Source organism: Plutella xylostella, chromosome 19 (genome assembly GCF_932276165.1).
Source record: "Plutella xylostella chromosome 19, ilPluXylo3.1, whole genome shotgun sequence".
NCBI lineage: Eukaryota > Metazoa > Arthropoda > Insecta > Lepidoptera > Plutellidae > Plutella > Plutella xylostella.
In genome coordinates, this window is record NC_063999.1 from 593777 (window position 1) to 614516 (window position 20740).

At 41.2% G+C, this 20740-nt stretch overlaps 1 protein-coding gene across 1 annotated transcript; it reads right to left on the minus strand.

The window, feature by feature from the left end:
• Positions 1 to 811: 811 nt before the first annotated feature.
• On the minus strand, positions 812 to 20670 carry LOC105384053 (cleavage and polyadenylation specificity factor 73). The gene is made up of 16 exons (XM_038106354.2): positions 20466 to 20670; positions 20301 to 20364; positions 20004 to 20101; positions 19330 to 19458; positions 18864 to 19041; positions 16768 to 16857; positions 16271 to 16421; positions 14677 to 14852; positions 11222 to 11351; positions 4448 to 4623; positions 3794 to 3934; positions 3301 to 3409; positions 2541 to 2725; positions 1909 to 2034; positions 1358 to 1480; positions 812 to 925 (listed from the first exon to the last, which is right to left on the minus strand). The coding sequence occupies exons 1-16, from the start codon at positions 20537 to 20539 to the stop codon at positions 812 to 814; spliced, it is 2064 nt and encodes a 687-aa protein (XP_037962282.1). The 5' UTR covers positions 20540 to 20670.
• Positions 20671 to 20740: the final 70 nt, after the last annotated feature.

The following is a 20740-nucleotide window of genomic DNA, read 5'->3' on the forward strand; positions in this document are numbered from 1 at the left end:
GCTTGCGTGATATAATGTTATGTCGAATATTTAGTACTAAGATTGTAAATAAATTATTTTTATTTTAAATATAGATGACAGAGGTTTTATTTGAACTTGAAACACACAAGTGTAAAAATCACATTTATTTCATAATACTTATAAATAACAATTAAATATAAACCTAAGTCTGATCTAGCACAGCTTCAAGACCTTGTCTTATTTAGTTTATTTGTATTTTATTAATATTTTTGACTAAATCGAGGAAGCAGGTTGTGTGTTTAATCTCTGAATATCATAATACATTGAACATCGCAAACTCCCTTCAGGTAATACTTAGTCACAGAAATTCGAGGTAATTTACATGCAGGTTGATGTTTTATCAGTGTAACGACCACTACTGATTAGTGGACAAATTAACATACTGATAAAATTCCATCCTACAAAGTCCCTGTCAATGTATTACCCCTGCAGATAAAGAAACAATACGAAAATGGGTATTGCCAGACATAAGGGTGAGATAGCATGAGTTGGTCCGCCATTTTCATATAAATTCTTTATCTGCTTGCGTTATGCACGAAGGAATCAGTTACCGACTAATGCAGAGACTAATCTCTTGTTGCTAAAAAAGGGTATAGTAAGCCGAAAGGGGGTTACTGGGTCATTTCTCCAACAACTTTTGTTCTAAGCCACCCATCCCACTTCTTACTATACCCAATTTTAGCACCCACCACAAGTACCCACACAATCCGCTACTCCTCAGCGAGACCGAGAGAAACCTACCTCCCGCGTACCTCCACACTCACTCAGTCATCTCCTCATTGGGTAGGTATCACGAGGAGGTGGGCAGAAGCGGTGCTTTCATAGGCGCGAGCGCTCCGTATAGGTTCGTGACGGCCGTGTGGACCATCTTCTCTAGAGTGTCATCTTCGGGGCATTTCACCTCCTGGGGAGGGAGATTGGAGGAGGTTTAGAGAAATTCGCCTTTGAACAAAGTCGAATCATAATTTATTTAAATAAATAATGTTAAAGAGTGAGGTCACACTTATTTAACACTGTCCAAATTCATCACAACAAAGTTTACACTCATACCATGTACGTGTAAAACTCGATTTGAAACTACCTACGGCATTTTTGCCAAATCACAAGTGTGAGTAGACCCATTTATCTCTATATAGCTGACTTACTTATAATTTTGTGTTTCTTTCTATTTGATTGTTATGTTTTGTGTGTGCTTATTTCCTTCTGACTATATCTACATACCATGTGATGCGGCTTTAGATAGATATACTTATCGCATCGCTATTTGGGAGAGTCTTACGGCCGGCAGTGGACATGTATAGACTGATGCTACCAAGCTGATGACGATGATACATACGAGCGTGGCGAGATCCACGACGGCGGTGGCGCCGTTCACGGTGACGGGCAGCTTGTCTCCCTTCAGCATCTTCGGGACGGCCTCTTCACCGAACATTTCCTGCAGCATCTCCAGCACGCACTCCTGCGAAACAACGGCAAGTGTGATACGAATGCAGATAGTTAGTCATTAATTAATATACCTATAGTAAATAACACAAAACAACAAATTCATATAAAAACGAACGATTGTTGTTAGGAAACGTTTTGTTTCTTCCTTTTAAGCCTTTGTGCTTAAGCTTTGTTTTTTTATGGTATTGATGCGACGAAATAATGATTAAGTAGCTTATATCTATTAGCGGAATTTGTTAGCACATTTTACCTACCGCCTAGGCCACACAACCGGTGGGTGGTTAAATTAATGGCATCCCAAACGGGCGGGCTATGTGACTGGATCTGTCACGTGGATCCTAGTGCACTATTGTAAGGTTAAGAATGATATTTTTTTTCTTTTCTTTTGTCTTTATTACTTTATGCTTTCAAATAATATTCTAAATTCGAACTCGTAAGTACCTTGAAGTGCATCCGATCGAGCTTAGGTGCGAGCGGCAGGTGCTTGGGCGCGGGCTGCAGCGACGCGGACAGGATGCCCGCGACGAGCGCGTCCGCGTACATGTCCGTCACGGGTTGCGCTACCCACTGCGGACAGGGATGGTGGGTTAGTTAAGGATACGGTGGGTTAGGAAACAGAAGTGATGGCTTAGTTCATGGCACAACCAGTATGGGGATGGAAGTGACAACTCAATTACTAATTTAATACAAAATGTACATATAACGTAACAATTTTATTTATCTCATACTTTTTTATAATCGTGTACTATAAATAATGTATAAAAGTTAAGATAGGTACAGCATGTAGCATCATTAACGAATTAGCCAGAACGCAGGCTAAAGTGGGGAAACTTGGACATCTAGATGTGTGAATCCACCAACCAGTAGAGCACCAGTGAGCTGGAATGGTGGATGGTTCTGCCTGTAACTAGTGCAATCTTAGGAATGCAGTTTAGACCTTTATGCTATACCCGATGCTATACGAGTGAGCCAGATGTTGACACCAACAACCCCACAGTGAAAATAACAGAAACCCTTATTTCTTACTGCAACAAAACCCCATTTCCTTCCCCTCATTCATCATCATCACATACCTCAAGCGTAACCACACTATTCTCGATGGTACAGTCAATACACCCGTAGAGGCGACACTTGGTCTCGCTCGAGAACTCCACTCGAGGGCACAGTTGCAGCAACACGTGGCGTAGAAGCGGTAGAGAGCCCCCGTAGTGCAGCGACTGGCGCTGCGTCACTTCTGTTTGCGTTAGTTCTGTGTATTCTGTGGGGGAGAGGGATTGAAATACTCAGTAAATAAATAGTTAAGGACAATAAATAATAGTTCGGGGCAGTGCTCAATATATATATGCACTCACGACTGTAATCCCCGAAGGTGTAGTTAGAGATGGCTCACCAACGAGCCACCCACTTTTCGCAGCACATTTGTACTCACGTGATAGGTTGCGAACCATATAGCCGTTTTGGAATAAGTACAATGCACTTATACACCTCTAGATGTGCAGGTTTCCTCACGATGTTTTCCATCACCGTGTGCGTAACCGTAAATGCGTAACCGTTTGACCAAACTTCAGCCATATTTATATTTTGTGGGACTAGACGCCAGCGGGACGGACAGCGTGACCGCTGGACCGACGACCTTACGCGGATAGCCGGTAGTGGCTGGATGAGGAAGGCCGAGGACCGAGTGTTGTGGCGCTCCTTGTGAGAGGCCTATGTCCAGCAGTGGATGATTATTGGCTGATGATGATATTGAGGTTCTGGGTCAGACGGTGGTGGACAGAGTTATGCTCCACCAAGCCAAGATAAACTTCATTTATACATATAAATAATCCTTACTGTTGAGATCCTCGGGCGCCAGTATGTGGTAGTTGAAGTTCCGCTTGACGAGGATCCCGTGCAGCTCCGCGCCCGGCTCCGGCGCCGTCATGGCCAGCGAACCCATCACCTGAAAGAAATAAAGAAAAATAAGTATTATATTGCCAGAAACTCTATCTATTTGAGTTAAACGCATGCACCACCTGGGAGGTAACGGGTGGTTTAGTGTTGATCACAGGCTGGGAGTGTGTGCCGAATTTGTAGATAACCGGTGGGGTAGATAAGCTGAGGCTACGGATAGGCAAACGTAGCCTGCAAAGTATAGCCGTATATGGCAAAACATTGGTTGCAGTAAGCGACTGACTAGGGATTAGCCTTTCCCCACATTCACAAACCCTCAAGACTAGCTCCAGATTTGTCACCGATACATTTACAAGAAGGTGATGTTGATATTGTAAGTGTGAACTTATCACACAAAATGTTATAACTTATTTATTGCGTACTAGTCTCTCACCTTGGCAGTCTTGTCCCCGCGGAAGCTGAGGCTGAGCACCTGCGTGTTGCGCGGCGTGTGTATCGCGAGGGCGCCGCGGTGCTCGCGCTGTAGGGCCGCCTTCAGGCGGGACATCTCGTTCTGTTCGCCGTGGACTAGCACCTGGGGATGTGGAACGTTATTCTGAGTATTTAAATAGAGAAAGGAGAAATGCACATACAAAAAACAATAAAGAAATTAGTTGCAGGTTGAGGTGACTATACCATGGTGAAGTTTGCCGAATAACTGGTAAAGCGGGGAGGATAAGAGCTGATATGCCTATATCCTGGTCACTCTGGGGAGTCAGGAACCAACTTCTAATCTAACTTACTAATCCTTTTACCACCGTGACAAACTCTAGCCTAGTTTTTTTGTCACTAACACCCTAAGAAAATGATGGATTTCGGCGGACGTGAGTATTGTGCCGCTCTTTATCTAGACATCACTAGACGATTGTTAGCAGATGAACTTATTATTCTTGCGTTTTAATGACGTTCAATATTAAGTTTAACAGATTAACAGGCAACTTTGGTAACATATTCTGGTTTGCCAGGTGGAGTAGTAAACAGTAAAAATTAAAATATAAAAACTGACGTCATATTACTTAACCTTATAACAAAAAGAATCAGTACTAACCACATGTGGCGGCTTCAATATGTTAATAAACTCGGAGGTCTGCTGATAATCCGTGTGAGCCGAGAACGAGATGTAGTCTACTGACATCTTGAGAGGCAGCTTCTGTCCCGACATGGAGGTGATCTCTTCAGGCTCCGACAGGATCGTCTTGGCGAGCGTGCCTTCTACGCAGTAACCTGGGGGAAAAAGGGTGGGTAAGTAGAGTTGGTAAGTTAGGTTGAAATACAACAGATGCTGTAGAAATAAATATAGTTGCTGTATGATAGCTATGTCACCCTGCTCTTTTAATATGGGGCTAAAAGCAAAGCCGTAAAATGTGGAAAAAGTTACATGGTTATGTAGAAAAGTAGAACTTGGAAGGTTCACTTTTTCCAAATAAAAAAAAAAACTACCCGTTCTAGAGCGATAAAACCCTTAGTTTCTAAGAAAAACGCCTAAAAGGTTCCTCTTTAGGCGTTTGGATTAGTACCGAGCACAAATTTGGAGGGTATATTATCATTTTCGTAAACTCTCAAACTCAAACTCAAAATTTTTTATTCATCGTACAAATATAAAATTTTCTGATGAACGTCAATTTTTACAAATTACTCTCCGTTCGGATAAGGGGGGGCTCTTTCTGTCTAAGGAGAAGAACGGAGGCAAGAAACTCCTGAGCCATCTTTTCAAAAAAAGACTTAAAACTAGTTGGTATACAATACATATAAGCTTAATAATTATTATTATAATAATATGAGCAGAGCTAACTACTTATCACAGCCATGCATTAACGTCCTCTAAGTAATCATCAATTTTATAATAAGCTTTTTTACTGAGTTTCTCTTTAATGTAACACTTAAACTTATTCTCTGGCATTTGAGCAACTTCTGCTGGAAGCTTATTATAAAATCTAATACAGTACCCAAAAAACGATTTATTAACTTTCGCCAGACGCATCGCTGGAAAAGCCAGCTTATGCTTGTTCCTAGTATTAATGTCATGATTACTGCCAATTGTATCAAAAGTTGAAATATTCTTTCGTACATACATTAAATTGGAAAAAATGAACTGACATGGAACTGTAAGGATGTTAATTTCTTTAAATAGTTCTCTCAATGAATCCCTGGAACCAAGTTTGTATATAGAGCGGATGGCTCTTTTCTGTAATACAAATATAGTTTCAATATCAGCTGCTCTACCCCAAAGCAAAATGCCATACGATAATAAGCTGTGGAAATAACTAAAGTAAACTAATCTGGCGGTTTCAACGTCGGTCAGCTGTCTAATTTTCCGTACAGCAAAAGCTGCGGAGCTCAACCTTCCAGACAATTTTTCAATGTGAGGTCCCCACTGTAACTTTGAATCTATAGTCATCCCAAGAAAGACAGTATCATGAACTAGGTCCAATTTATTCCCATCTAGAATAATGTTAGTATCGCATTGTCTAACATTCGGCAGTGTAAATTTAATACATTTCGTTTTCTTAGAATTCAATAGAAGATTATTAACGGTAAACCAATCGTGTATGTCAGATAGAATTGAATTAATTTCATTAAAATTATTTTCTCTTCTTTTAACTTTAAAAAGCAAAGAAGTATCGTCAGCAAATAAAACTATATTAGTCAATTTTTCAACCATAAAAGGCAAGTCATTAATATAAATGAGGAATAAAAATGGTCCTAGAATAGATCCTTGAGGGACGCCTATTTTTACATGAGCCCCCTGTGATTTAGTATTGTTAATATCGACCCTTTGTTGTCTCTTGTCTAAATATGAAGATATCAAATCTAAAGCCTTTCCTCCTATTCCATAGTATCTAAGTTTCGAAATTAAAGTCTGATGGTCTACACAATCAAACGCCTTCGACAGATCACAGAAGACTCCAATAGCATCGTGATGGTCTTCCCAGGCGTCAAATATGTGCTTAATCAACGCAGTACCGGCATCGGCTGTTGATTTGCCTTTTGTAAAACCATACTGCTGGCTATGAAACAATCGAGCATCATTGAAATGCAAAAGTATGACCCTCTCAAATATTTTACTCAAAACTGGAAGAACCGAGACAGGCCTGAAATTTGCAGGGTCCTCCATATCCCCACTTTTGAACAGAGGTATAATTTTACTAAATTTCATAAGATCTGGGAACACACCTTCAGCGATACATTTATTAAAGATGTTAGCTAAAATTGGGGCGATTTTATTAATAATAGAAAGAACAAATTTAACTGACATTCCCCACAAGTCTTCAGTTTTCTTCATATTTAATGACTTAAATGTTTTTATAATAGTTAATGTATTAATATATCTGAATTTAAATTCCTTATCGGTTGAAGGTGCGTTCTCCTTCGTCAGGGTTTCAGCTGCTGCAGCCGAAGAATCCAGGTTACACGTAGTCTCTAAAGGAATGTTCGTAAAAAACTCTTCAAAGACCCTCGCCACCGCATCATTCGATGTTATAATGTCATTGCCTACCTTCAAAGATAAATTTGTCTCGCGTGTTCGATTCTTCCCCGTTTCGTTATTAATAATAGTCCAAACGGCCTTAGATTTGTTAGCAGAGTCTTTAATCTTGTTATTAATAAAAATTGTCTTCGCACAGTGACAGACACATTTATACATCTTGCTATATTTCTTCACATAAGATTGAAAGTCAGGTCGGAGTATGAATGTTTTCATCTCATACAGATCATATAATGTCGCCCTGCTTTTGCGAATACCCTCTGTAGCCCAGTCACAAAATTTAATTTTATTGTCAATCAAAACTTCCTTCGTTTCAAAATTACTCTCAAACTCATCAGCTATTATCTTAAACAAGTTACTATACATCTCATTAGAATTGCAATCTAATTTAACATTCGGAAGTTTTTCGTCTAGTTTCTTCAAGTAATTGTCAATTTTCTTTGTAGTAATCGGTCTGCATCTCACCTTAGTTTTATTTGTCTTGTCAGTGTTTACTAAGGTAATGGTCTGCCCACTGTGGTCTGACCTCAGACAATTAATCACACTACTGTCTTTAAACTCACAGTTACAGAATATGTTATCTAGACAAGTGGCTGACGTGGGTGTAATTCTAGTTGGTTCCAGAAAAACATTAAAAAGATTAAATGATTTAAAAAGTAACAACAATTTCGACCTATTAGGAGAGTCACCTAATAGGTCAACATTAAAGTCACCACACACTATTACTTCCTTTTTACTATTGGAAGCTAACCTTAGAACATCCTCCATGACAGTCTCAAAGGTAATAAAATCACCAGTAGGTGGCCTGTAGGTACATACTATTATATACTTATTAAGCTCTGCACATGAAATTTCTATATGGTGTTTAACAGAAAGAGCAACTATATCCTTTCGTTCTTTACATTTACAATTTTCTTTAAGAAATATAAGTGACCCACCATGCTCGTTGATATTTCTGTTAAAACAGCTTATAAGTTTGTAATTTTTTAATTGGAACATCATTTTATTCTCGTCTAACCAATGTTCTGTGATACATAAACAATCAATGTTAAATTTTTCCGAAAATAGTTCTATTTCTAACAATTTAGAAGAAATACTCTGAATATTCTGATGTACCAATTTAAATTCATTCTTAAATGTCTTGTCCTTCGATAGTTTTGAGCCGAGAGAGCAGTGAACTGAATCAATCTTTATATCAACGCTATGATGCTCTCCCGTTGTCTGAAAATCTAATTTAAATCTACTGTACTATTTTCAGTATTACTACTGACGGTGTCAATAGGGACACAAGTTTTCTTCGTTATAATGCTTATAACTGAGTTAATAAGAGGAGCTACTTCTGTAGCTAAACGTCGTTTCTGATTTAAGGACAGAAATAAACTGTCCCAGGTCAACTTAAAATTGTCTACATACAAATTAGTATCAAAGAAATTGATACAGTCAGATTTATAACACGCATTGTACATATTTTTATTTAGGCTACATGTCATATAATTGTATTTGTCAGGCAGTGTGCAAGAATAAGGAAATGCACAAACAAATATATGTTTTGCAGGAATGCTTTCTAATATAGCAAAACTTCTATTTATATCAGAATTTGACACACCTAAACTATTTCCCACCATAATTAATATAGTAGTTTTTTCGGTGTACGACCTCTCTGAAATCAGTTGTACTATTTGTGCGAATGAAAGTTCTGGGTAACAATGATTAACAACATTTCCAGTTACATGATTACCCAACATGTGCCCGAAATCCTTGCCAAGCCTATCGGAGTATACAACTGTGCTGTAATCCTTGGCTGAACTGCTACTACTTGTATCAGTAGTAAGCCTTGTCAAGTAAGTGGGTGACATCTTAGGTAACTGCTTATTACCTACTATTCTACTAGCTGCCTGAGCATAGGTGGGTATCCTATGTAATTTATTATTGGAGGTCGGAAAAACATCTGCTGTAGCCGATTTACTCTGGATGACCCTTGAGGATGGCGTGGCCGTCGGGAGGCTGGTGGTGGCCCTCGGGAGGATGGTGGTGGCCCTCGGGAGGATGGTGGTGGTCCCCGAGAGTCTGGTGGTGATCCCCGAGAGTCCAGTGGTGGCCAACGGGATGCTGTTTGTGGCCTCCGAGGTGGTGGTGGCCCTCGGGAGGATGGTGGTGGTCCCCGAGAGTCCAGTGGTGGCCAGCGGGATGCTGTTTTTGGCCTCCGAGGTGGTGGTGGCCCTCGGGAGGATGGTGGTGGTCCCCGAGAGTCCAGTGGTGGCCAGCGGGATGCTGTTTGTGGCCTCCGAGGTGGTGGTGGTGGCCTCCGGAGATGCGGTGGTGGCTTCAGCAGGTGAAGACTTCTCCGGCAGCATCTCAACCCGAACTAAGCCCACACTACTCAGCACCAGCAGCTGGTTTTCGTATTCCAGAGTTCTCTGTTCTAGGGCAGACTTCTTGTAAATAAATTTGTATCTAGTAGTAGCCAAAAAATATATAAGTAATCTCTAATCTTTTATCTCACGGAATTCTGACAGTTATCAATTTTTGACATGTCAGAGATCACAAACCTTTTTTGGCTGGGTACTTTTTTCAATACGAGTCTGAACATCAGTTGTATCCGGACAATTTTCTATATTATATTTTTAAATATTTAGAATGATGGTCTTTACGTTAGGCGCAAAAGAACCACGAGGACGCTTCTTTCTGGGAGAGAGAAAGTCTGACTCTTGTGCTCTGTCAGATGGGGCCGCTTCCTGGGAAGGGCCAGGTTGTGGCTCCATAACGTTTATAAAAATCAACAAACTATCACAACGCGAAAGGTTAACGATAAGAAACCGGCCAAGTGCCAGTTGGACTCGCGCACTGAGGGTTCCCTACAAGTCTACTTACCTGAGATATACCTGAGATTTTTCCTTTTAATTTCATCATTATGTACATCTATATGAAATATTAGCTTGATATCTTTAACCGTTTCTGAGAAAAAGGGTGGTGACAGACAGACGGACCACAATAAGGGTTCCTTTTTTCGTTTTCAGCTACGGAACTCTAAAAAAGAATAGTAACAATCGGATCAATCGTTTCCGAGATATTCGTGGACAAACATACATACCAACAAACATAATAATATAAACATACTTATACAATAAAAAATTTCATATTTGTTAAATTAGGCTTAATGAATTGTCATATGTTAATATTTTGCAGTTCCAATAATCTTACATAGGTACCTATATACCGAACATATTATTATTATTAATCCATTTATTTCAGCCAACAAGAGCCATAATTTGTTAGTAACAATGTTGCTTATTCTATGTTAGTTAGTTACTTACAGCTAATAATACTTATCCTATAAAACATTATTTACATATTTTTACTTAGCCTATTCCCGTTACTATTCGCACCCAGTGCTCCAATATTGGACCGTCAGTCCGATCTGCAATTACCTTCAGGATGGAGTTGGTACTGCCGCGCAATCTGAATAGCATCGATGCAACTCTTTTTCGCCTGATCGCATAAAAATCATCAGTACGAGCTTGCGCGAACATACCTGATGCACTACAGTAGCGCGGCAGCCCCATTAGCATCCTAAAGGAATTGTTGTACTGCACTCTAAGCCTATTGATCGCCCCCTGCGTATAGTTAACCCACAGGCTGCTCGTGTAAAATGTTTGGCAATACGCTTTGAATAAATAATATTATGTACTTACCGAATTGAGAATCTTTTATTTGAAATCGATTAAAAAGGTTTGTTATCCCTGAATTTAGTAGCAAGTGATGCCATGCTAAAGAATAAAATAAAGTAATTAAAATTAATTCGATACAATGGTCGTGAGTCGTGATTTTACTTCATATTATAAATGCGAAAGTATGTGAGTATGTGTGTACCTTTGTTACTTCTTCACGTCAAAACAACTGAAACGATTTTAATGAAATTTGGAATGGAGTTAGCTGACACCCTAGATTAACACATAATAGCTTATGTGTTAATCCAGGGAATTCCGCGATAAAAAGTAAACTTTTTATCGCGGAATTCCCACGGGAAAACTAATTAAGGTGAAGCGAAGCTCGTGGCAACAGCTAGTATTGAAATATTTGTTATTTTTGTATTACCTACTTCACTTGAGCAAGTAAATATTTAGATTTATGTTTTTCTATGAAAACACAAAAGAAAATATTGCCCTTAAATGGAACCCAATTTTACCTTTTTCGGTGAAGAGCTTTTTTAGTGGTATCACTTATGAAATGTCAGAATTCCGCGGAATAAAAAATTAGAGTATAGGTCATAATGTTATTGGTACTTCGATACTCCAGAAAACGTTATCCAAAATGTTAAATTATATTATAGTTACATACCGGCAATAATGACTCCGTTCTTGGGGTCGGTGCACCAACACTCGAACAGCTCCCGCGACAGCCCCGACTGCATCATACCAGGCGACGCCATGATCACGCACGGGCCTATGTCCTCGAAGTGGTCTATACCCTAGGGGGAGGAAGGTGGGATTTTTACTGGGTTTTTAGAATGGTATATACTCTAGGGAGGGTAAATGGGCATTGTTACTGTGGTGAAAAATGCATGGTAGTTGATCTTGCGAGTGTTAGGCTCTGCTTTTCTGTTGAAACCAAATGTCATGCCGTAGACTATATTCCTTCATTAAGGACATCCTACAATTTGAACGGACTATAAGTATAGTTCACAAAACCCATTTCATATAAAAGTCATTACGAACGTTCTGAACAGATAAATAAGAATCATAATCGATAACAAAAGAGAGACGCCTTATTTAGATGTCAAGGTTAGACACTACACATTTTTATTGATGGTCATTCTTGAGTCTTGCCTCGTATATGTTGACGTAATCGAAGATGGACCGAAAGTAATAAGTATTATTTAAGAAAAGATAACATAATTATCGTACATTGGATATACAATTAATAATCCCAGGTGTTTAACTTATCAATTTGATAAAAATACAAAATTCGGTAGTTTTAAAGCGATAATTCAGTGTTTAGATTGAGTTAGCCGGCTTTATTTAACCTAGAAAGTGAAATAAATGTCTTTACTTTAATCAAGTGAGGTGAAAACGTGAGAAACCCTTAGGTAAGCTTTAAGTTAATTGAAAGAGATTTTATTAATACATAAACTTTAAACCACTTCGGTAATCGAAAAAGAATCCTATTTCCCCAGTTCATTTAATTCCATGAAAGGTGTTCGACCAGTCGGGAACTTCTTCTGCAGTGCGTGTGTTAAAATATTCCGCTCCCGAATAGTCCTTCACAGCCTCAAAAATAACTCAGACATTTAAACGTAGACGGCAGTAATGATAATTATAGGTGCATTTTCGCAGCGATGGCTCTCAAAGCCCGTCTGATCCAGTGGCTGGAAGACCACCGCTCGCTGGTGGTAGTTCTCTTCTGTCTGCCGGCCAGCTTCCTCTTTGAGCTGCTGCTGCAGACCAGGAACACTCTGAGAAGGTTACTGAGCAGCCCTCAGGGGCATGACGACAGGGTGGCCGAGATACAGAGGCAGGTGGGTGCGGAGGTTTTAAAAGTCGACAAATTTAGTAATTTAGTTTGTGTAATTTGTTGTGTGTGTCGTTGCTTTACGGACTAACTTGGTATGGAAAATATACGAGATCTAAGCGCTTATTTTAGTGCGAACGCATCCATCGAATGTCCACATACTAACTGAAGAAAAACAGCTGGATTTAAATAATAAAACAATGGGCTTGTAAGACGAGTTAATAAGCTGCCATTTAAATGTGGAATAACCCAAGATTTTCATTAATCATAGTGGGACATAAAACAGAGTGACAATGTTACTGAAAGGAGTCAGATTTCTCTGCTCGTTACTACATCATTATTATACGTGCATTCAACGCGAAACTACAAATAACAACACACTTCCATTCCACAGGTGCAAAACTGGAACAAGCTCCCTCCACCAGAACGCAAACTCCTTTGCACTTCGCGTCCCAACTGGCTGTCTCTCTCAACCACCTTCTTCCAGAAGCATCTTCACCACCAGGTGGCGCTACCACTGTATGATATCCTGGCCCTGGATGAAGAAGGGATGACCGTCAGGGTGGAGCCCATGGTCACTATTGGAGATATAACGGAGTTCTTGATCCCGAAAGGGTATTCGCTGGCTGTTACTATTGAGCTTACGGATGCTACTTTGGGAGGTGAGCTGAGTCTTATTTTGTGGTTTAGTTTATTAATTAGTATTGGTATAAGGAAAGCAATCACCTATATAGAACCTCGATTTTACGGTCTAAATTAGAAGAGTTTGCTAGTACGGAGGTATATTTGTATATGTGTGTTGAATTTATGAAGCGGTCATAATAATATACTTAGCTCATCAATCAATCGATAAATCAACCCAAAGGACCCAAACCCAAATAAACATCTCTTCTATTTTCAGGTCTAGCTTTCGGCACGGGCATGTCAACCCACTCGCACAAAGTGGGCCTCTACCACGAGACAATAACCAGCTACGAAGTGGTTCTAGCAGACGGCTCTTTAGTCACCGCAACTGCTGATAATGAACACTCGGATCTCTACAAGACCCTTGCCTGGTCCCACGGAAGCTTAAGCTTCCTCGTCGCCTTGACCCTTAAGATCGTGAAAATAAAGCCGTATATCCGAATCAAATACACTCCAGTCAGGGGACAGAAGAACTACTGCGATCAGTTGAGGGAATTGTCGGGGGCTAACTTAAAAACCCCAAAGGTTTTCCCGGATTATATTGAAGGGACTGTATTCTCGAAGGACGAAGCGGTGATTATGACTGGAGAATACTCTGATTATGTTCCTGGAGTGACTGTGAACCACGCGTCCCAGTGGCACAAGCCCTGGTTCTATAAGCATGTGGAATCATTCCTAAAGAAGGGAGAAAAGGAAGAGTTGATACCTCTAAGAGATTATTTACTACGACACAACAGAGCCATCTTCTGGGTGGTAGAAGACATGATCTCCTTCGGCAACAATCCTCTCTTCAGACTGTTCTTCGGCTGGCTACTCCCGCCTAAACCAGCCTTCCTAAAGTTCACCACTACGCCCGGAGTCAGAGCTTATACGTTCACAAAACAGACGTTCCAGGACATCGTCCTGCCCATCAAGGAGTTAGAGAATCAGATCAACATTTCCGCTGAACTGTTCGAGAAATACCCTCTTCTTGTATACCCTTGCAAGATAATAGACCACGGACCGTCATCTGGGCAGTTGAGGCGTCCGCAAGCAAAATACATAGTCCCGGGGACCAACTACGCAATGTATAATGACTTGGGCATTTACGGGGTACCGGAAAAGGTAAAACAAAAGAAATACAACCCAGTTGATGCGATGAGAAAGATGGAGAAGTTTACGAGGGATGTCGGAGGATATTCGTTTCTTTACGCGGATATTTTCATGACTAAAGAGGAGTTTGAGGTTATGTTTGATCTGTCGTTGTACGAGGAGGTTAGACGGAAGTATGGGGCGGTTGGGGCCTTCCCGCATCTGTATAACAAGGTTAAGCCTGAGATTGATGTGTTTACTATTGGCGAAGAAAATAACATTTAGTTTTATTATGTAATTTAATAAATTGCGGATTTTGTGCTCAAAAGTTAGTATGACTTGTATTTACCTGATACCATCAACATTCTACTCCCGTATTTTCAATTTATTGTTTATTTATATTTATACGCTGTAGAAATTAATAGGTAGCATCATTACGATAAGAAAATACAGCAAAAAACATGACTCCCTTACCATGACACGACTTCTCCAACCCTACACTTAACACACCATCTCACACCCCCACTAACCTTAAGATTCGATATGTGCTTGAATATGAACGGGTTGTTCAGCGCGATCTGCCTCCGTATCTTCTCGTTCATGGCGTTGACGTAGGTCTGGTACACCGCCATGCACTTCTTGGCCAATGAGGACGCGTAGTAGATCGGGATGTCTTGTAGTTCGGGGTGCAGGGACCAGTACTCGTCTGAGGGAGGTAAGGTTGGTTAGAATGGAAGGGTAAAGCAAGCGATTTATTGCAGGGTAGTCTCCCTATGGACTCAATTGTATGGACTCAATTTAGTTGGCAGAATGGAAAGTCTTGTATGCATGTTTGCACTGAGAGTCAGTAAAATCCTATGGAGATTTTCGTAGCAAGTATAAGGTATCCATAGGGAGTCGCTCGGAGTGGTAGGCTAGCATAGCATAGAGATTTCGTCGTTGACACAATAAGATTTTCTGAATCTAATTAAAAACAGCCGACATACATAGATTTAGATTTATTAGACCACACACTTCTCGTAGACCTAGGGATGTCGCTCACCAGCAGCTTGTGGCAGCCCTAGCCGCGTGTATAGTTACCCAGCAGCTTGTGGCAGCCCTAGCCGCGTGTATAGTTACCCAGTATGAGCAGCAGCTCCTGGGCCCGTCCGAGCGCGAACACGGGGATGAGGCAGCGGCCGCCGCGCGACACGATGTCGCTCACCAGCAGCTTGTGGCAGCCCTAGCCGCGTGTATAGTTACCCAGCAGCTTGTGGCAGCCCTAGCCGCGTGTATAGTTACCCAGCAGCTTGTGGCAGCCCTAGCCGCGTGTATAGTTACCCAGCAGCTTGTGGCAGCCCTAGCCGCGTGTATAGTTACCCAGTATGAGCAGCAGCTCCTGGGCCCGTCCGAGCGCGAACACGGGGATGAGGCAGCGGCCGCCGCGCGACACGATGTCGCTCACCAGCAGCTTGTGGCAGCCCTAGCCGCGTGTATAGTTACCCAGCAGCTTGTGGCAGCCCTAGCCGCGTGTATAGTTACCCAGCAGCTTGTGGCAGCCCTAGCCGCGTGTATAGTTACCCAGCAGCTTGTGGCAGCCCTAGCCGCGTGTATAGTTACCCAGTATGAGCAGCAGCTCCTGGGCCCGTCCGAGCGCGAACACGGGGATGAGGCAGCGGCCGCCGCGCGACACGATGTCGCTCACCAGCAGCTTGTGGCAGCCCTAGCCGCGTGTATAGTTACCCAGCAGCTTGTGGCAGCCCTAGCCGCGTGTATAGTTACCCAGTATGAGCAGCAGCTCCTGGGCCCGTCCGAGCGCGAACACGGGGATGAGGCAGCGGCCGCCGCGCGACACGATGTCGCTCACCAGCAGCTTGTGGCAGCCCTAGCCGCGTGTATAGTTACCCAGCAGCTTGTGGCAGCCCTAGCCGCGTGTATAGTTACCCAGCAGCTTGTGGCAGCCCTAGCCGCGTGTATAGTTACCCAGTATGAGCAGCAGCTCCTGGGCCCGTCCGAGCGCGAACACGGGGATGAGGCAGCGGCCGCCGCGCGACACGATGTCGCTCACCAGCAGCTTGTGGCAGCCCTAGCCGCGTGTATAGTTACCCAGCAGCTTGTGGCAGCCCTAGCCGCGTGTATAGTTACCCAGTATGAGCAGCAGCTCCTGGGCCCGTCCGAGCGCGAACACGGGGATGAGGCAGCGGCCGCCGCGCGACACGATGTCGCTCACGAGCGACGTGAAGCGGGACTCGCGCTCCTCGCGCTTCTCGTGGATGTGAGTGCCGTAGGTTGACTCCTGGGGGAGGAATCAACGATTCAATAGTTACATATTTTATTGATTACCATGTATTTTGCTTTGCGAGCTAAATATTGATCATTAAACGGCTTGGGAGTGTGGAGTGAGTATGCAACAATTAAGACTGAGCGGCGTCATTTTTGCTTCGCTCTGTTCGTAAATCGCAGCATGTACGGGCTCCGAATGCTTTGTTATCATTAGTTTATGAGCGTAGATTCTAGAATCTCCTACAAACATCCTTGGCCTTCAAATTGTACCCCACTAGTTAGGACCATCAAAAGTGATCTATTTATTATCCTATTATTTATCAATATCAGACGCGGGTATTAAACATAAGAAGACTTACCGTGATGAGGACATCCGGGTGCACGGTGGGGATCTCCGCCGCCATCAGATGCCGGTCCTCTTGCCGAGAGAAGTCACCAGTGTATAGCACCTGCAAACATTGAAGATCTAATTATCTGTGTTCAACACTTGAAGTTCAAATATCCTAATAGCTTCTACAAACCAGACGAAACAACTCAACAATTGGTCTGTCTGAGTGATAGAATCATCAAAAATTCACATAGAAATAAACTCTATACACAATAAAATACAGTGCACAATACCGTAACGCCTGTGATCTTGACCATAGCAGTTCTAGCCCCACCGTACGAACAGAGTTTCGTAAATGTGGCAACCAGTCCAGAACATCGTTACACCACCAATCTCATAGTATAAACAAAAATGAACCCTATTTCTATCTCCACAAAGTCCACAATACCTTAACACCAGCGATCTCGATCATGAACATGGCGGCCCCCAGCACGTGCCCTGCGTTGTAGGCCCAGAACCGCACCCCGCGCACGTCGCGCTCCTCGTGGAAGTTACACTAGCAGGAATTGGCCATGCTACCAATTTATGATATGTATTTTTTATAATTTATTTTGAAAATATAGACCATTTTAAGAAACTAATTTCGTTATTTTTGATTTTTATTCATTACAACTATTTTTAATATAATTTTAAAATTTGCCCGGCTGAATGGATGTATGACGTCACAGAACGTACTAAAATATTGGTGCCTTTGCCTGCGCCACAAAAAAAGCAAGTGTCACTTAACGTCAGTGAGGTAGAATGTCATTGTCATCTGTCATCTAACTCTTAACCTACAAATAATACTCTGTGAAGCAATTATACTCACTGAAGAAATACTATCTCTGTTCTTGTTGTCATCGTAGTATCCACTGGTTATTATTTATTCTTAGAAGAGATTCAAAACAAGGTAGAAAATAAATTAATTAAATCAATAAAGAGAAATAAACATACGAGCACCTACTCTGTGCACACGGGTGATACGGGCTGTGAGCTTCACAGAGTACATGAGGTTTGCGTTTATTGACGTTTGACATTTACTTTTGTTTTGTAGGCAAATGCATTCTGTGCATATATCCTAATCAGCCCCCGTATTATGTAACTCCGAGTGGGGTTGGTTGGTATAAAATGGCTGACAACTTAGAGCATTATTAATTATTAACTTTTTACTGACTTATCTAATTTCACAAACGTTTATGTTGAATGTAAGGATATATTGGTAGGCTTCTTGCATATTTCTTTCACTAAGATTTTTGGTGTTTTCGGTTAATAAGTCTCTAAGTTGATACCAATTATCACCGATTGCTAACTCTCAAAAAGTTACAAAATACGGGGGCAGTATGTATATTATACGCCTATGGTCCTAATGTGACGTCATAGAAAGGACAAATGAAGGTTATTAGTTTTTATTGAATAATTAAAAAAATAGAGACCTAATTTAAAATCTAATGACCAGAAATTGTACTGGAAGCATATTCCTCGAAACGGTTTTAAGTATTTCATTCTTGTTCAAAAAGTTAGCATGGCCAATTAAACCTAAACATAATGCAATACAGTCCACAGTTCCTTAACACCCACGATCTTGACCATAGCAGCTTTAACCCTTAGTTCGATAAGAACAGAGTTTCCTAAATGTAGCTCTCAAAAGTCTAGAACACCCTTGCACCACCAATCTTATAGTACACACAAAAATGAACTCTAATTCTAACATACTAAAATACCTTAACGCCAGCGATCTCTATAACCCTATTTCTATCCCGATAATCCCCACAGTACCTTAACTCCAGCAATCTCTATCATGAACATGGCGGCGCCCAGCACGTGGCCCGCGTTGTAGGCCCAGAACCGCACCCCGCGCACGTCGCGCTCCTCGTGGAAGATATACTAGCAGAAATTAACCCTAAACATAATGCAATACAGTCCACAGTACCTTTACTCCTGCGATCTTGACCATAGCAGCTTTAACCCCACCGTAAGAACAGAGTTTCGTAATTGTAGCAACCAAATGTCTAGAACAACCTTACACCACCAATCTCATAGTACAAACAAAAATGAACCCTAATTTTATCTCTATAAATTCCACAATACCTTAACGCCAGCAATCTCTATCATGAACATGGCGGCCCCCAGCACGTGGCCCGCGTTGTAGGCCCAGAACCGCACCCCGCGCACGTCGCGCTCCTCGTGGAAGTTGATGGTCTCGATGCGCTCCATAGAGCTTTCTAGCTCGGACTCCGTGTACAGCATTTGTTCTGTGGATATGTTGCTGGAAGGAGGGTGGAGTTGGTAAGGATAAATGTTTGAGGGTAAAGAAACAATACAATACATGGTACAATATATATGGCCTAAGAGCTTAAGGTCTATTAGCGTAAGCATCCATGTGAAATTTCCATGGTCCCCATGTTATCAATGTTGTGTGGTATTATCATTTTAATGAACCAAATAAATGTAACTCAAATAAGCCCTTTCTTGGGAGACAGCCACAATAAGTGGTTAACTATTTAAATGGCAAAGACGATGAAAAAAACAATATCAACCAATTCTCTGTACTCACCTAACTTTGATGTAATCGGAGACGAGCCACCGGTATATGGCCTTGGTGGCGTGCGTCATGAACACGCGCCCCTTGAATGAGGTCTTGGTGAGAAACCATGGCAGCGCCCCACTGTGGTCCAGGTGGAAACTGAAACGAGCTGTGGGTTAGTATTTTTGCGAAAGGAAATATTAGTGGACATGAACTGTTCTATGGCAGTTTTTTCTAGTAGAAATAACAGGGTACAATAATTAATCAGGGAACAATCAATTAATGCTTTCACTAGTTTGTCAGTTTATTATTTATTTATTTTATTTTAATTGGAAGATATACAGCACAATAAATGAATGTAAATGTAACTTATATAGATAACTTTAAGCCAATTACAAATCTTCACTTCTTAATTACTACAGTTGACCAAATCTATTCCTCAGCTATAGTTTTTTTTGCAAAATGCTTCTTTCAATAATATCAAGGGTTACTTGATGGCTACATTGCTTAACAAAACCTTTAGCTAATCTGGTAGTCCATACTACCAGATTAGCTAAAGGTTTTGTTAAGCAATGTAGCCATCAAGTAACCCTTGATATTATTGATTAATCATTGTACTCTTCAAAGTAGAATTCCTAAGCAACCATTCTATTACCACAGATCAATATGTTATTCAAAATAAAATAAAATATGAAAGCACTAACTGTGAGATGAGCAGCAGGTCCACTTCATCAGCCTCAATAAGGTCCACGAAAGGCAGAGCATCCATCCCCGAGAGCCCGGGGTGAATGCCGCAGTCCAACTGTGAAGCACATAACAAATAAACATTAAAAAATTCTTTGTTGCTGACCAAGAAAGCAGATTTTGTTAAAAAAAAAGGTTTAGTATAGGCCTTTATGGAGTATGTGTAGCAGAAGGGAAGGTCTGAGAGTTATTGGGGATCATCAAAGTATGTAAAAATGAAAATCATGGTGATATTTTGTGTGTTGCATTGAACTTACCATTATCTTTTTCCCCTTGAACTCCAACATTATACATGATCGTCCAACTTCTTGGCCAGCCCCTCTGAAAACGTATAATTCGTAATCAATAATATTTTAATTGCATGAAAAGAAAATTAGGGCAGGCCTTTCAGGGGTTTCTTTGCATTTCCATTTTCAACTTACAAAGGTCTGATGGTCAATTGATCGCTTTCTTCCACTGGCACGGGGTCGGTACCCCTTCTAGGATTCGTCGTCATTGCTCTACAGAAGTAATTATACTATTATCAAGCAGATATCATGCGTGGTATTATTTTTAAAATATTGAAAACCAAATTCATTTACAAACAACAACCGGCCACAAACAAATAAATTTAGGTTATGTCAATGTTGCCATATAAAATAATGTAATAGTTGTTTAGTACTCTCGACTGGCAACATCAAGTTGTTCCGTTTCGTTT

Coding starts and splice junctions, on each gene's coding strand:
- LOC105384053 (XM_038106354.2), bottom strand. CDS start 20,539: ATGACGACGAATCCTAGAAGGGGTACCGACCCCGTGCCAGTGGAAGAA. Junction 19,459..20,003: donor GACCTGCTGCTCATCTCACA/GTTAGTGCTTTC, acceptor AGCTCGTTTCAG/TTTCCACCTGGACCACAGTG. Junction 3,935..4,447: donor TATTGAAGCCGCCACATGTG/GTTAGTACTGAT, acceptor CCACATCCCCAG/GTGCTAGTCCACGGCGAACA.